This window comes from Triticum urartu, chromosome 6 (assembly GCF_003073215.2).
Source record: "Triticum urartu cultivar G1812 chromosome 6, Tu2.1, whole genome shotgun sequence".
NCBI lineage: Eukaryota > Viridiplantae > Streptophyta > Magnoliopsida > Poales > Poaceae > Triticum > Triticum urartu.
Window position 1 is genome coordinate 534,879,627 of NC_053027.1, and position 17,522 is coordinate 534,897,148.

Sequence of the window (17,522 nt, forward strand, 5' to 3'; positions counted from 1 at the left end):
GAAGCGATGGCGGGCCCGGATTCCGACAAATGGCTGGAAGCCATGAAATCCGAGATAGGATCCATGTATGAAAACGAAGTATGGACTTTGACTGACTTACCCATTGATCGGCGAGCCATAGAAAATAAATGGATCTTTAAGAAGAAGACAGACGCGGATGGTAATGTGACCATCTATAAAGCTCGGCTTGTCACTAAGGGTTATCGACAAGTTCAAGGGGTTGACTACGATGAGACTTTCTCACCCGTAGCGAAGCTGAAGTCCGTCCGAATCATGTTAGCAATTACCGCATTCTATGATTATGAGATATGGCAAATGGACGTCAAAACGGCATTCCTTGATGGTTTCCTTAAGGAAGAATTGTATATGATGCAGCCGGAAGGTTTTGTCGACCCTAAGAATGCTGACAAGGTGTGCAAGCTCCAACGCTCGATTTATGGGCTGGTGCAAGCATCTCGGAGTTGGAACATTCGTTTTGATGAGATGATCAAAGCGTTTGGGTTTATGCAGACTTATGGAGAAGCCTGCATTTACAAGAAAGTGAGTGGGAGCTCTGTAGCATTTCTCATATTGTATGTGGATGACATACTGTTGATGGGAAATGATATAGAATTCTTGGAAAGCATAAAGGCCTACTTGAACAAGTGTTTTTCAATGAAGGACCTTGGAGAAGCTGCTTATATATTAGGCATCAAGATCTATAGAGATAGATCGAGACGCCTCATTGGTCTTTCACAGAGTACGTACCTTGACAAGATATTGAAGAAGTTCAAAATGGATCAGTCAAAGAAGGGGTTCTTGCCTGTATTGCAAGGTACGAGATTGAGCATGGCTCAATGCCCGACCACGGTAGAAGATAGAGAAAAGATGAGTGTCGTCCCCTATGCCTCGGCCATAGGGTCTATCATGTATGCTATGCTGTGTACCAGACCTAATGTAAACCTTGCCGTAAGTTTGGTAGGAAGGTACCAAAGTAATCCCGGCATGGAACACTGGACAGCGGTCAAGAATATCCTGAAGTACCTGAAAAGGACCAAGGAAATGTTTCTCGTTTATGGAGGTGACGAAGAGCTCGTCGTAAAGGGTTACGTCGATGCTAGCTTCGACACAGATCTGGATGACTCTAAGTCACAAACCGGATACGTGTATATTTTGAATGGTGGGGCAGTAAGCTGGTGCAGTTGCAAGCAAAGCGTTGTGGCGGGATCTACATGTGAAGCGGAGTACATGGCAGCCTCGGAGGCAGCACACGAAGCAGTCTGGGTGAAGGAGTTCATTACCGACCTAGGAGTCATACCCAATGCGTCGGGCCCGATGACTCTCTTCTGTGACAACACTGGAGCTATTGCCCTTGCCAAGGAGCCCGGGTTTCACAGGAAGACCAAGCATATCAAGCGTCGCTTCAACTCCATTCGTGAAAGTGTTCAAAATGGAGACATAGAGATTTGTAAAGTACATACGGACCTGAATGTAGCAGATTCGTTGACTAAACCTCTCCCTAGAGCAAAACATGATCAACACCAGAATTCCATAGGTGTTCGATTCATCACAATGTAACTAGATGATTGACTCTAGTGCAAGTGGGAGACTGTTGGAAATATGCCCTAGAGGCAATAATAAAATGATTATTATATTTCCTTGTTCATAATAATTGTCTATTATTCATGCTATAATTGTATTATCCGGAAATCGTAATACATGTGTGAATACTTAGACCACAATGTGTCCCTAGTGAGCCTCTAGTTGACTAGCTCATTGATCAACAGATAGTCATGGTTTCCTGGCTATGGACATGGGGATGTCATTGATAACGGGATCACATCATTAGGAGAATGATGTGATGGACAAGACCCAAACCTAGGCATAGCACAAAGATCGTGTAGTTCGTTTGCTGTAGCTTTTCTGAATGTCAAGTATCATTTCCTTAGACCATGAGATTGTGCAACTCCCGGATACCGTAGGAGTGCCTTGGGTGTGCCAAACGTCACAACGTAACTGGGTGACTATAAAGGTACATTACAGGTATCTCCGAAAGTGTCTGTTGGGTTGGCACGAATCGAGACTGGGATTTGTCACTCCGTATGACGGAGAGGTATCTCTGGGCCCACTCGGTAATGCATCATCATAATGAGCTCAATGTGATCAAGTGGTTGATCACGGGATCATGCATTACGGTACGAGTAAAGTGACTTGCCGGTAACAAGACTGAACAAGGTATTGGGATACCGACGATCGAGTCTCGGACAAGTAACGTACCGATTGACAAAGGGAATTGAATACGGGATTGATTAAGTCCTCGACATCGTGGTTCATCCGATGAGATCATCGATGAGCATGTGGGATCCAACATGGGTATCCAGATCCCGCTGTTGGTTATTGGCCGGAGAGCCGTCTCGCTCATGTCTACGTGTCTCCCGAACCCGTAGGGTCTACACACTTAAAGTTTGGTGACGCTAGGGTTGTAGAGATATGAGTATGCAGTAATCTGAAAGTTGTTTGGAGTCCCGGATGAGATCTTGGACATCACGAGGAGTTCCGAAATGGTCCGGAGGTGAGGAATTATATATAGGAAGTGTAGTTTCGGCCATCGGGAAAGATTCGGGGTCACCGGTATTGTACCGGGACCACCGGATGGGTCCCGGGGGTCCACCGGGTGGGGCCACCCATCCCGGAGGGCCCCATGGGCTGAAGTGGGGAGGGGAACCACCCCATAGTGGGCTGGTGCGCTCCCCTTGGGCCCCCCTGCGCCTAGGGTTGGAAACCCTAGGGTGGGGGGCGCCTCCACTTGCCTTGGGGGGCACTCCATCCCCCTTGGCCGCCGCCCCCTTGGGAGATCCCATCTCCAGGGCCGGCGCCCCCCAGGGGGCCTATATAAAGGAGGGGGGGAGGGAGGGCAGCCGCACCCAAGCCTTGGCGCCTCCCTCTCCCCTGCTACACCTCTCCCTCTCGCAGAAGCTCGGCGAAGCCCTGCTGCGATCACTGCTGCATCCACCACCACGCCGTCGTGCTGCTGGATCTTCATCAACCTCTCCTTCCCCCTTGCTGGATCAAGAAGGAGGAGACGTCATCCACTCCGTATGTGTGTTGAACGCGGAGGTGCCGTCCGTTCGGCACTTGGTCATCGGTGATTTGGATCACGGCGAGTACGACTCCATCATCCCCGTTCTCTTGAACGCTTCCGCTCGCGATCTACAACGGTATGTAGATGCAGTCTCCTATCGTTGCTAGTTGACTCCATAGATTGATCTTGGTGAAACGTAGGAAATTTTTTTGTTTTCTGCAACGTTCCCCAACATTTTCTTGAAACTGGTGGTCTTGTTAATCATCAACACTTGATGCTCTTTCTTGATTTCTACCTTCATCCATTTTATCATCATGAAAAGCTCGGGAATCGTTTTCATCATCCCTTGCATACTATAGTTCGTCACGAAGTTCTACTAACTTGGTGATGGTGACTAGAGAATTCTGTCAATCACTATTTTATCTGGAAGATTAACTCCCACTTGATTCAAGCGATTGTAGTACACAGACAATCTGAACACATGCTCACTGCTTGAGCTATTCTCCTCCATCTTTTAGCTATAGAACTTGTTGGAGACTTCATATCTCTCAACTCGGGTATTTGCTTGAAATATTAACTTCAACTCCTGAAACATCCATATGATCCATGCCATTCAAAACGTCTTTGGAGTCCCGATTCTAAGCCGTTTAAGCATGGTGCACTAAACTATCAAGTAGTCATTATATTGAGTTAGCCAAACGTTCATAACGTCTGCATCTGCTCCTGCAATAGGTCTGTCACCTAGCGGTGCATTAAGGACATAATTCTTCTGTGCAGCAATGAGGATAATCCTCAGATCACAGATCCAGTCCGCATCATTGCTACTAACATCTTTCAACTTAATTTTCTCTAGGAACATATCAAAAATAAAACAGGGAGCTAAACGGCGAGCTATTGATCTACAACATAGATATGCTAATACTACCAGGACTAACTTCATGATAAATTAAAGTTCAATTCATCATATTACTTAAGAACTCCCACTTAGACAGACATCCCTCTAATCTTCTAAGTGATCACGTGATCCATATCAACTAAACCATAACCGATCATCACGTGAAATGGAATAGTTTTCAATGGTGAACATCACTATGTTGATCATATCTACTATATGATTCACGCTCGACCTTTCGGTCTCCGTGTTCCGAGGCCATATCTGTCATATGCTAGGCTCGTCAAGTTTAACTTGAGTATTCCGCGTGTGCAACTGTTTTGCACCCGTTGCATTTGAACGTAGAGCCTATCACACCCGATCATCACGTGGTGTCTCAGCACGAAGAACTTTCGCAATGGTGCATACTCAGGGAGAACACTTATACCTTGATAATTTAGTGAGAGATTATCTTATAAAGCTACTGCCGAACTAAGAAAAATAAGATGTATAAAAGATAAACATCACATGCAATCATAATATGTGACATGATATGGCCATCATCATCTTGTGTCTTTGATCTCCATCTCCAAAGCATCGTCATGATCTCCATCGCCACCGGCATGACATCATGATCTTCATCATCTTGATCTATATCAATGTGTCGTCTCATGGTTGTCTCGCCAACAATTGCTCTTGCAACTATTGCTATCGCATAGCGATAAAGTAAAGCAATTATTTGGCGCTTGCATCTTATGCAATAGAGAGATAACCATAAGGCTTTTGCCAGTTGCCGATAACTTCAACAAAACATGATCATCTCATACAACAACTTATATCTCATCACGTCTTGACCATATCACATCACAACATGCCCTGCAAAAACAAGTTAGATGTCCTCTACTTTGTTGTTGCAAGTTTTACGTGGCTGCTACGGGCTGAGCAAGAACCGTTCTGACCTACGCATCAAAACCACAACGATAGTTTGTCAAGTTGGTGCTGTTTTAACCTTCGCAAGGACCGGGCGTAGCCACACTCGGTTCAACTAAAGTTGGAGAAACTGACACCCGCCAGCCACCTGTGTGCAAAGCACGTCGGTAGAACCAGTCTCGCGTAAGCATACGCGTAATGTCGGTCCGGGCCGCTTCATCCAACAATACCGCCGAACCAAAGTATAACATGCTGATAAGCAGTATGACTTATATCACCCACAACTCACTTGTGTTCTACTCGTGCATAACATCAACGCATAAAACCTAGACTCGGATGCCACTGTTGGGGAACGTAGTAATTTCAAAATTTTCCTACGCACACGCAAGATCATGGTGATGCATAGCAACGAGAGGGAGAGTGTTGTCCACATACCCTCGTAGACCGAAAGCGGAAGCGTTAGCACAACGCGGTTGATGTAGTCGTACGTCTTCACTATCCGACCGATCCAAGTACCGAACGCACTGCACCTCTGAGTTCAGCACATGTTCAGCTCGATGACGTCCCGCGAACTCCGACCCAGCAGAGCTTCACGGGAGAGTTCCGTCAGCACGACGGCGTGGTGACGGTGATGATGTTGCTACCGACGCAGGGCTTCGCCTAAGCACCGCTACGATATGACCGATGTGGAATATGGTGGAGGAGGGCACCGCACACGGCTGGGAGAGATCAACTGATCAACTTGTGTGTCTAGAGGTGCCCCCCTGTCCCTGTATATAAATGAGCAAGGGGGGAGGCCGGCCGGCCCTCTATGGGCGCGCCAGGAGGAGGAGTCCTCCTTCTAGTAGGAGTAGGACTTCCCTTTCCTACTCCTACTAGGAGGAGGAAAGGAAGGAGGAGAAGGAGAAGGAAGGAGAAGGAGGAAAAGGAGGAAAGGGGGCCGGCCCCCTAGTCCAATTCGGTTTGGGCTAGGGGGGCCGCGCGCCCTGCCTCCTCTCTTCCACCACTTGGCCCATGAGGCCCATTACTTCTTCCTCATATTCCCGTAACTCCCCGGTACCCCCGAAAATACCCGAATCACTCGGAACCTTTCCGATGTCCGAATATAGTCGTCCAATATATCGATATTTACGTCTCGACCATTTCGAGACTCCTCGTCATGTCCCCGATCTCATCAGGGACTCCGAACTACCTTCGGTACATCAAATCACATAAACTCATAATACAATCGTCACCGAAACTTTAAGCGTGCTGACCCTACGGGTTCGAGAACTATGTAGACATGACCGAGACATGTCTCTGGTCAATAACCAATAGCGGAACCTGGATGCTCATATTGGCTCCCACATATTCTACGAAGATCTTTATCGGTCAGACCGCATAACAACATACGTTGTTCCCTTTGTCATCGATATGTTACTTGCTCGAGATTCGATCGTCGGTATCTCAATACCTAGTTCAATCTCGTTACCGGCAAGTCTCTTTACTCGTTCCGTAATAAATCATCCCGCAACTAACTCATTAGTTGCAATGCTTGCAAGGCTTAAGTGATGTGCATTACCGAGAGGGCCCAGAGATACCTCTCCGACAATCGGAGTGACAAATCCTAATCTTGAAGTACGCCAACCCAACAAGTACCTTCGGAGACACCTGTAGAGCACCTTTATAATCACCCAATTACGTTGTGACGTTTGGTAGCACACAAAGTGTTCCTCCGGTAAACGGGAGTTGCATAATCTCATAGTCATAGGAACATGTATAAGTCATGAAGAAAGCAATAGCAACAAACTAAATGATCAAGTGCTATGCTAACGGAATGGGTCAAGTCAATCACATCATTCTCCTAATGATGTGATCCCGTTAATCAGATGACAACTCATGTCTATGGTTAGGAAACATAACCATCTTTGATCAACGAGCTAGTCAAGTAGAGGCATACTAGTGACACTCTGTTTGTCTATGTATTCACACATGTATTATGTTTCCGGTTAATACAATTCTAGCATGAATAATAAACATTTATCATGATATAAGGAAATAAATAATAATTTTATTATTGCCTCTAGGACATATTTCCTTCAGCAGGTCCATGACACGGAAGTTACCACGCTACTTACATAGAAATTATCGGAGTATGCTTCAACAATTTTCTCTTTGGGTCAAAGTTAAACACAATGTTCGTACATAAGCTACCAGGTCCATAGTGCGTATATTACCATCATATACATAGAAATTACCGGTTATATGTTTTCAAACAAAAAAATCCCGAGTCAAAAGTTACCGCGGTGTTTCTAGGTAAGTTATGAGGGATGTGTTGCATAAATTACCATGCTCTTTAAAACGAGATTATCGGGTTATGTTTCATACTTTTCCCCTCGGGTCAAAGTTACCATGCTAAGGGTTGTAAGTTATCAGGTCAGTGTGCGAAAATTACCATGATAATTGCACATAAGTTATTGTTGTATGTTTCAACAAACTCCCCTCCCCCATCAAAGTTATCAGACACGAGGTACATAAGTTATCAGGTTTGAGGTGTGTAAGTTACCATGCTATTCACATAAAAGGTACTGGGGTATATTTCATCAACGTTTTTCCTTATGAATAAAAGGTTATCACGGTGTTGGCACGTAAGTTATCATGTATGCGATTCCTAAACTACCATGCTATTCACATGGAAAAACTGGGGGTATATTGTATCAAAAAAATTCAGGTAAAAAAATGTTAACGTGGTGTTGCCCTGTAAGTTATGGATCTTATATTTTAACAACAAAAAATCTAGGTCAAAAAAAGTATTGTGGTGTTTGTATGTAAATTACCAGGTTTGTGGTGTGTAAATTATCATACTATCCAATGTATATTTCAAAACAATTTTTTCCCTTTGATTTACACACAAAACAATGACTGGAGTTCGAATTCTACACGAGGAGAAACATTTATTTCTCTAGAATTACTCATCGAGAGGTGCAAACACAATGCATCCATCCTTGAAATAACTTGGTCCTTGGGTATGCCCCCTCGTCAAAAACATTGTTCTTTTTTCTCGCTATCGAACAGAGTATAAAAATCAGCTAACCTAAATAAAAAAAACAAAAGCACGCTTAGCTTTTTTTTTTTTAGCATAGCTTGGGTGATAGCGCACCTGCTCCCAACCGGCAGGTCTGGGGTTCAACTCTAATTGGGCGCTATTTCTTTTCTCCGTGAAATCCTCGCGCACATCGGAAGCAGATTAGATGAGGACCGTGTCGTTCGGATCTAAAGACAAAATCCAAACGTTCGGTAATTACATATGTTGTTAATTAAAATAGAGATACTTTGATTTCGGACAAAATTTATATGCAGACTAGAAAAGATCAGATGGACTACCACTAGTAATTAGAAGAACTCGCTTGTTAGGGGCACCAACTGTATCTCGGTGTGCCATCGCAATTGCTTTAGGCTCCGTTTGGATCATTGTTTAGCTCGTAGACACCCCTGTAAAACCAATACACACCTTCAATCGTCGTTTTCATTCCAGGCGAAAATTATACTACGACCAATATTATAAATCTGTAAATTAAATCCGGACATATCAACTTACAACGATTCCAAGCAGGGCCTTAGGTTTTTTTTTAGGATCTGCGTCGAGGTATCAGCGTGGCTGTGGGGATTGACGATGGCACGTCAGGATGGTCGTTCCATCTGCTATGAAAGTGTGGTTGTTGGATTTCCTCCAGTGCATGAGTTGGCTGTTGGATTAGCTTTTGCAGCCTGGACCGTCAGGAGCGATGCCGTGCCACGTGTAGTGAATCTGTTGACAGTTTGTCACCTTTGAGAGTGCCATTCAATTTGGTCTGGTCATGGCTTGCGTGCCCGTGGAATGTCATTGCCGGTATGGAAGCACGGTGGAACGCGTTGCGCCCCTCGGAAGACATGGACGGCGATCAGGGAGCCGTCTGCATCCGCACGGGCTACAGGCCTACAAGCCAGGCCAGTAACTTACGAGACGGTTTAGAACGATCGAGGCTTGAAAAATCACAACCCAGAGACGGCAAGAAAAACAGCACCAACTTTTCATATCTCTGAAGCTGTAAAACAACGCCATCTCTCTCCCACACACTTCCCACCTCTTCTTGGCTAACAGAAACGAGAAATCAAAATAAAGCCAACAACAAGGCCTTAAAGCACACTTACGACCAACAGCACCTTAAACACACTGACAACAAGACCTTAATGAACAATGAAAGGAAATGACATCAACAGCTAAGCATGCAAATTAGCGTATGCATGAATAGGTAGAGCAAACTTAAACACTACTGACTGAGGGAGCACTTGCAGCGGCGTCGGGCCTGACGACGGCGGCTGGAGCACCTGCAGCGGCGTTGGCGTTAGTGTCGTCAGGCCTGTCGACGGTGCCGACATGGGCGAGCAATGCCCAGAGAGTGATCAGCTCGCCGCCCCTGTCGATGGCCTGTAGGTGCCCGTTGTCCGACGGAGCCACGTACAGGATCATCTCCGACCAAAACCCGGCCAGCAACTCCCACAACATCTCCTCGCCTCCGATCAGGTCCCCGAGCTGCTCTGCGAGCTTCGCGGCATCTTTGAGCACCTCATGATTCTGTGTAGCACCCAACAACTCGATCAACTGTCGGTACCCCGCTTCCGGCGTCAGGGATGACACCTCAATGCCGTCGCCGCCACTGACGAGGGCTCGCTCGGCGTCCTTCTTAACTTCCTTGTAGAGGTACTTGCTCCATGCATCATCATCAGGAAGTAGCTCGGGGCAGGACTCCACCAGATACGCGCAATAGCACGACAGGTGAGTGGCGGCGATCTTCTTCTCAGAAACAACAGAAGAAGGCCGGCCATCTCCTTGATGGTGTGGGTGCCTCACCTCAAGGATGGTCGTGGTGATGTGCCACACAAGTATGGTGTCAGATGTACCTTTGCTGTTGTTGCAGGCCCAGAGTAAGCTTCTGCCAGCTTGGCTTTGGCGCAGGGACGTTGTGCCTTTGCTTAGGCCAGCTCCATTGCTTCCACTAGTACTTCTTAGGGCGTTGATGATGCAAGCCTTCACTTCTGATGGTACCTTGACATTATTCCTCCTCTTTCGGCCCAGCAAGTGAAGAAGGCAGCCAGGTAAGACAAGTTGGTGAAGTTGCTTTGGGTGAAGCACCAGCAATGAGCTTTGTCTCATTTTGTTGTTCCAATGCCTCATCAACCAGTTGCATCTGCATCGCAACAAAAAGCCAACCCATTTTGGGACGACGGGAGAAAGCTTCAAGGAGGCGCGGTGCACACAGCGGCAGGTGAGAATTACTTTGGTCCAGCTAGAGCATAGGTAGGAAGCAACATCCCTCGCCTCAGCAACCACGACGAACAGAAGGAGCAGCAGTAATGGTATTAGATCAGAATATATACTTCCAAACTTCAAGTCTGTCCGGTCGCTGTGCTCACTACATTTGTACACGCAACGAAGCGTGAACAGCACATCAGACCTGTTGTCAGCAGGGGAGAGTTGGCTAGGCATGAAAAGGGAATGTTTGTACACCATTGCGATGATGTCCATCCCAGCAAGTACGTAGTAACCTATGCTCAAGAGTGAGATAACCATATTGGTTATAATCAACCAGTTGTCTAAATAGGAGATTGGGAGCGGTGAAGCATAGTAATCATGAAGAAAAGAAAGCTCATCTGCAATCATCATGAACGCCCTTTCATGTTGACCATCCTTCAGCAAGATGCTTCTGATGAAATGCGTGGTCTCCATAGAGATGACATCGGTGAGTTTGTACCTTGCAAATCGACACCTTAGCAACTTGAACAATGCCAATGACAAGCATATATCTTTCAGTTGTTGTGGCATTGGCATCAGAAACATGTTGTCTGGTTGCCAAACTCTGTCAATGGTCATTAAACCACCATCTTGACGTGCCTCCAATAAGTTTTTTCTGAAGATGTAACCATGAGGTTGCTTCTCTACTTGCAGTTCGTCCTCACCCATAACTACAAGTGGAGGAAGCACATTCACATCATCCTCGCCTGTCATCGCTGACTCGTCATTTTGACCACTTCCTTCTCGCAGCTGCTGCATATATCCAACAATAAGACCAGGATTGCATCCGAGTGCAAAGGATTTCCGGGCCTTTAGGAATGCGTAACATTTCAATGCCATTTTGGCATGAACAAGAGCAAAAGGTGTAAATCTGAGATAACCACTTTCTATACTAGTATGCTTGCTGACAAAAGCAAGATGACCCTGATAGGGGAGAAGACCAAGGGTGCTGATAGCTAGGTAAACTATCCAAATTCCTTGAACAACAAGATGGAAAGGGGGGAGTACGCTTCGATCTTCTCTATCACTAGTAACCACTATCGGGCATATGGAAGTAGTAATATATACACAAGCAAGCAGATTTGCCATGCCCCCCGCATGACCAGTCTTGCCATACAAGAGATGCTTATCTTTATCTTGAGATAATATCACCGGGGGTCATAAAACTTGCGCTCGATGTTCAGTTTAGTGCTAAAACTTTAAAAATACGGATTTGGAGTCATCCAACTTGCGTTCTCGTGCAAATACGGTCACATCACTCGTATTCAGACATATTCGTGCTTATGTGGCACGCCAACGTGGCTATGGCCCACCTGTCAGTGACGGGAACGGCTTTTTTTTGCGAGATAGTGACTGGAACAGCTTGACGCGTATCTTTTTTGCAGAAACATCCCTTGGTCTGTATTTAAATAAGCAGAAGCCCCTCAATAACATGGTGGGTCCCACTTGAAAAATGAGAATAAAAAGTGCATGCGGGCATTTGAAATCACGCTAGCAAACCACTGCAGTACCTACATAGTCGTGCCTATAAAGAGGTGCACTTGTTTTTACATTAGTAGACACGGTTTCTTTTCCCCACACAAAAAAGACACAATTGTTTTTTTAGATACCTTTTTTTCAGGGTTCGGTCAAAAGCCGGATACAGGACAATCTCGGCCTTTTTCATAAAAAATTTAAATTGGAAAACCACATCAAAATGTATAATGTTTAACCCATAACATACAAAACTTTTTCATGAGCGAGTTTTTCTTTTTTATTCCTTTTTTTTCCGGAAGGCGCCAGAAAATCTGGGTTCCAAAATATCTTGCCAATTCCATTTTTTAGCCCGAAATTTCAAAATGAACTAACATATAAATATATTTGGTTTAACAAAAAAAATGTCAGAGAGAAAAAGAACCTGAATACGAGTAGTTGTCGTGGGCAATATATAAAACTCAGCGTTTCTCTTTATGGGGACTAATAGCTACTGGCGAGGGCACGACTGACGGGGGCGCGCGGAGGAATACGGGGGCGTGGTGGCGGGTTCGACTCCGAGCAGAGCGAGGACGAGGACGAGGACTACGAGGTGGATCCCGGCCAGAGCTCGCGAGCGCGGTGAATGTCGAGCGCGCGGGAAGACGCAGTTGCGGCCTTTGTGCCGGCGAGCGCAGCACGGGTGAGCGGGCGGGCGGGCTGGCAGGCGCGGGCGCGCGGGCAAGCTCGGCTACTGCTGCTGCACCCCGGTGAGCATTGATGCGGCGCGGCTAGAGCGCGAGCTCACGAGCGAGGGAGGCGCAGGCATGGGCGCGCAATCGTAGTTCAGACGAACGTTTTGGGGATGGTCGGCCGTGTTGGGCGCCTCCAACAAAAGCCGGACGCAACCACCCATTGTCACTTCAGACGAAATCCGGATAAAACGAACGTTCATTTGGGGTTGTGCGATGGAGTTGCCTAAGAACACCCAGTGGGTCAATTTATCTTATTGATCGAGACAAACTTGATAGCACTAACGGCAGGTTGAATCAATTTGTCACTCACTATGCGCTGGGGCTTTTATTTTCTAACTAAAGCAGTTTAGTTTTACATGTTCATCGTCAATCCGCACTAGTGCGATGGATGTACGTAGGACAATTTTACTAACAGGTCGCCAGTTCCAACCCATCTGCGCCAGCATTTTCTCATTATATGTGATGGCTTTTGCAAAATTAAATAAATTGTGAGGGTGTTTTCTGCATAAAAAACTGGCATGCTATGGTCACCCAACGTGTTGCACACTCTCAACCATTGACATGTGGACCTTCATCGGGCTAGTGCGCCACGTGGCAAGCCCATACTGCGATATACGAGAGGAGGTACCGTATTTGCACGCCGAGACAAGTTATGTGATCACAAATTCGTATTTTTAAAGTTTTAGCACCAAACTGAACATCGAGCACAAGTTCTATGACTCTCAATGATATTACCTCCTCTATCTTTACCCATTTCTCTCCTTGGAATGTGTTGCTTTGGTTTATGGTTTTTCTTTATCTTCTTTTTTTTGCCAATAGTATGTTGCTTTCTCCGTCGTATTCCTCAGTCCCAAAGCGCCCTGTGTCATATCTTTATACGAATAGTTTGTCGTTAGATCTTTCATGTGTATGCATGATTACTATCCATATCCATGCATGGCTTGGAACATGTTCTTTGCTTATGCGAGTACCCTAGCCAGCTATCTATTCATGGACCACTGCTTTGCTCGACAGATCTCTGGTGCTCATTTGGAGAGAAGCGTCCATGGAAGATGGTATACTATCGTACGGGGCTGTTCCACTTCCACCAGCATGCAAGATGCCCGAAGGCTAAAATGCCAAAAATTCATGACTGCAAGGGCTGTCACCTCGCAGCCTCACAGGGATGGCTAGTCCGGCCGTGCTGGGTGGTAGGAGACGCTTTCACGCATCTTACGTGATTGCATTTGCATTAAAGTTTGTTTAATTGCATTCTCAAAAAAAGTTTGTTTAATTGCACTACATGAAAAGTGAAGAATTCTTTTCAAGGTGTAGCGTGGATGTAAAATTTCCTAGAAAATTTAGTGCTATGAAATCCGCAGGAGAAAAGAAAAATCGTATAGCCTATGAATAAAATATCTTAAAGATTCCGGCTCTCCAAAATTCATGTGAAAATCCTTTGGAAAGAGACTTAGTGTTTCCCTTAAGTACTGCGTTGGCTATGCTTTCCCTGGGACAGGTCGTTCGCCTGCCGCGATCGCAGCAGACGTCGTTGTGCGTGAGGACACTCGCGACACGGCACGGGCGCTCCGCCGACGCCCGCCCCGGTGCGCCACAGTGCACTGGTACATCGCGGCTGAGTGGTGCATGCAGCGTATGAGGTCTGACCGTGCTGGCGACCGACGACTGGACTCGATGCGGCTCTACTACTTCAAGTCGATGCTGGCGCGGGCTCTCGATGCCCGAAGGCTTGCGTGCGTGCGTGCGGACCGTCACCACCGGCGTGGGCAAGCGCCATGGACGCACTGCGCTCCACAAGGACATGGACGGCGATGCAAGGAGTTGTCTACCTCCGGCCTTGCGCACGGGCTACAAATAACTACGGAACGGTTTCGTAAAGGTTCAGAAGTCACATTCTCAGAAGCAGTAAGATAGGAGACTTTTTACGGTGCATCGTACTACTGAAAATAATGAGTAGTATATAATTGATCCAATGGTCATTATTGATCCCTGATTTTTCCTCCCTAGGACATTTTGGTAATTGGATGCTAGGTAGATTTATCTTTTCTTAATATTAATTGTAATGTTTAATAATACTATAAGTAATTGTAATGATTAATAACGTAGGTAATCAGACTTGTAAAAAAAATTGTCCCTCATCTTAGTTCATAGGTTTGCCCCTCGTTCTCAGGCAGTTCATCATTCTGCTGACGACGTAGCCGCCCCAACAGCTCGGCGGCCGTCTCCTCAGTCGCACAGGGCACGCCGCTTTGTCTCCCAGCCTCCGGTAGCCACTCCAAGATCTTCGACGGCGCAGCCGCTCCCCGCCGGCCGTCAGGCCTCCGTCGCATGATCTCTGGACGGCGCCCGAGATCTGTTCCACACGTCGTCTATTAGCGATAGCAATGTCGTCCTCCTTTCCAAATGAGCCCGCTTTCATCTCTCAACTAAATCTTCTCTTTAATGCGGCAATGCATGCGATGGTCAATGCATATCCAAACTAGAACGCCGGAGGTGTGCTTTGACGCTGCATGCAGGAGGCAATTAATCTCTAATGCTATCATTACGCGAATTAATTTCCTCCTTGGTCGCGAATTAATTGTCCTTGATCTCAAATACGGTCTGAACCTTTTACCGAAACTGCCCCTGGTCACAAAATATACTACTGAAAATTGGCAGTAGTATTTTCAAATCTGAGCCGTGTAAACACAAAAATAAACGGCCAATATTGACCTGATGTGCCGTAAAAGGTCTCGAAGATAGCACCACAAACTTCTCATTATCTCTGGCACTCGAAAAGCCACAATCCAGAAGCGGTAAAACAGTACCACCACTATCCCCATGTCTCATCTCTCTCACACACTTTCAATCTCTTCTTGGCTAGCTAACAGAAATGAGGAAAGAAAAGGGCCAACAACAAGGCCTTAAATCACACTCACACCCAAAGCAAGACCTTAACACAGTCATGGGGATAATAGAAATGAAAAAAAAGGGTCAACTACAAGGCCTAAAATCACACTCACACCCAACAGCGAGACCTTAAACACACTCACAACCAAGAGAACAACGAAAGGAACTGAAATCCACATCTAAGCATGCTTATCAACGTGTGCATGAATAGGAAGAGCAAACTTAAACACCAGTGGCTGGAGCACTTGCAGTGGTGTTGCCGGGCCTGTCAATGATCCCGATGTGGGTGAGCAAGGCCCAGAGGAGCGTGATCAGCTCGCCGCCCCGATCGACGGCCTGCAGGTGCCCTTTGAGGTTGTCCGACGGAGCCAGGTAAAGGATCAACTCCGACCAAAACCCGGCCAGCAACTCCCACGCCATCTCCTCGCCTCCGGTCAGCTCCCCAAGCTGCGCCGCGAGCTTGGCGGCATCTTTGAGCAGCTCATGATTCTGTGTAGCGCCCAGCAACTGTATCAACCTTAGGTATCCAGCTTCCGGCGACAGGGATGACACCGCAATGCCGCCGCTGCTGGTGGTGAGGGCTCGGTCGGCGTCATTCTTGACTTTGTTGTAGAGGTCCTCGCTCCATGTATCATCATCAGGAAGTAGCTCTGGGCAAGACGCCACCAAACAGGCGCAATAGCGCGACAGATGTGTGGCAGCTGTCGTCTTGTCAGAAATAGAAGCAGAAGAAGGCCGGCCACCTTGCGGTGTTGGTGTTTGCTGAGGAGGGTCGTCATGTTGGTGGTGTGGGTGCCTCACCTCAAGGATGGTGGTGGCGATGTGCCACACAAGTATGGTGTCAGATGTACCTTTGCGACCGTTGCAGGCCCAGAGTAAGCTTCGGCCGTCTTGGCTCTGGCGCAGGGAAGTTGTGCCTTTGCTTAGGCCTCCACTGCTTGTGCTTCTCAGGGCGTCAATGATGCAAGCCTTCACTGCCGTTGGTACTTCAACATTCTTCTTCTTTCGGTCAAGCAAACGAAGGAGGCAGCCAGGTAAAACAAGTTGGTGAAATTGCCTTGGGTGAAGCAGCAACAACGAGCTTTGTCTCATTTTGTCGTTCCAATGCCTCATCAGCCTGTCACATCTGCATCTCAACAAACGGCCGACCCATTTCGGGACAACGGGAGAAAGCTTCAAGGAGGCACGGCGCACACAGTGGCAGGTGAGGATTACCTTGGTCCAGTTGGAGCATATGTGGGAAGCAATGTCCCTCGCCTCAGCAACCACGACGAACACAACGAGTAACAGCCCTGGCACTAGATCAAAATGCACACGTCCAAACCATATTGGTTGCTCGCTAAGCATCCCGAGTTTGTTCGTAGTACAGAAGTACATGCAAGTAATTGTGGCCTTCGCCTGAGGAAAATCCCATGGTATCCTAGCTTCTTTGATGACGTCCAGAACATAAAGTATGCAGTAACATATGCTCAAGAGTGAGATGACCATACTTAATGTTGTAGTAAACCAGCTACCTGAGTAGAGGACTGGGAGTGGTGAATCATAATAATCATGAAGAAAAGAAAGCTCATCTGCAATCATCCTGAACGCTCTTTCATGTTCACCATCCTCTAGCAAGATGCTTTTGACGAATTTGATGGTATCCTTAGTGATAACGTCGGCGAGTTTGTACCTTGCAAATCGACACCTTAGCAATTTGAATAATGCAAATGACAAGCATATATCTTTCAGTCGTTGTGGCATTGGCATCAAAAACATGTTGTCCAACTGCCAAACTCTGTCAATGGTCACCAAGTTGCCATCTTGATGTGCCTTCATGTTATTTCTGAACATGTAACCATGAGGTTGAGGTTGCTTCTCTACTTGTCGTTTGTCCTCACCCGTAACTACAAGTGGTGGTGGAGGCACATTCACATCCTCCTCACCATGTTGATCATCTCCTTCTTCTTGCAGCAGTTGCTGCATATATCCAACAATAAGACGAGGATTGCGTCCGAGTGCAAAGGATCTCCGGGCCTTTAGAAATGCATAACATTTCAGTGCCATTTTGGCATAAATAAGAGCAAAAGGTATTATTCTGAGATAAAATCTTATTTCCATAAAAGGTCTACCAGGAAGATCAAAGGAGGGGATGGCTAGGTAAACTATCCAAATTCCTTGAACAAGAAATTCGAAGGGGGGGTGTACATTTTGATCTTCTCGATCGTCAGTAGCAACTATCGGGCTTGTATTGATAGCAGAAATCAGAACAAG

At 46.5% G+C, this 17,522-nt stretch overlaps 1 protein-coding gene across 1 annotated transcript; it reads right to left on the reverse strand.

Annotated features, from left to right (window-relative positions):
* Positions 1-8,889: 8,889 nt before the first annotated feature.
* Positions 8,890-11,013, reverse strand: LOC125516928. The gene has a single exon (XM_048682186.1). The coding sequence runs from the start codon at positions 11,011-11,013 to the stop codon at positions 9,145-9,147; it is 1,869 nt and encodes a 622-aa protein (XP_048538143.1). The 3' UTR covers positions 8,890-9,144.
* Between the last annotated feature and the right edge of the window lie 6,509 nt (positions 11,014-17,522).

Bases quoted from the DNA above. Each gene is read 5' to 3' on its own strand.
- LOC125516928 (XM_048682186.1), bottom strand. From the start codon at position 11,013: ATGGCATTGAAATGTTACGCATTCCTAAAGGCCCGGAAATCCTTTGCA.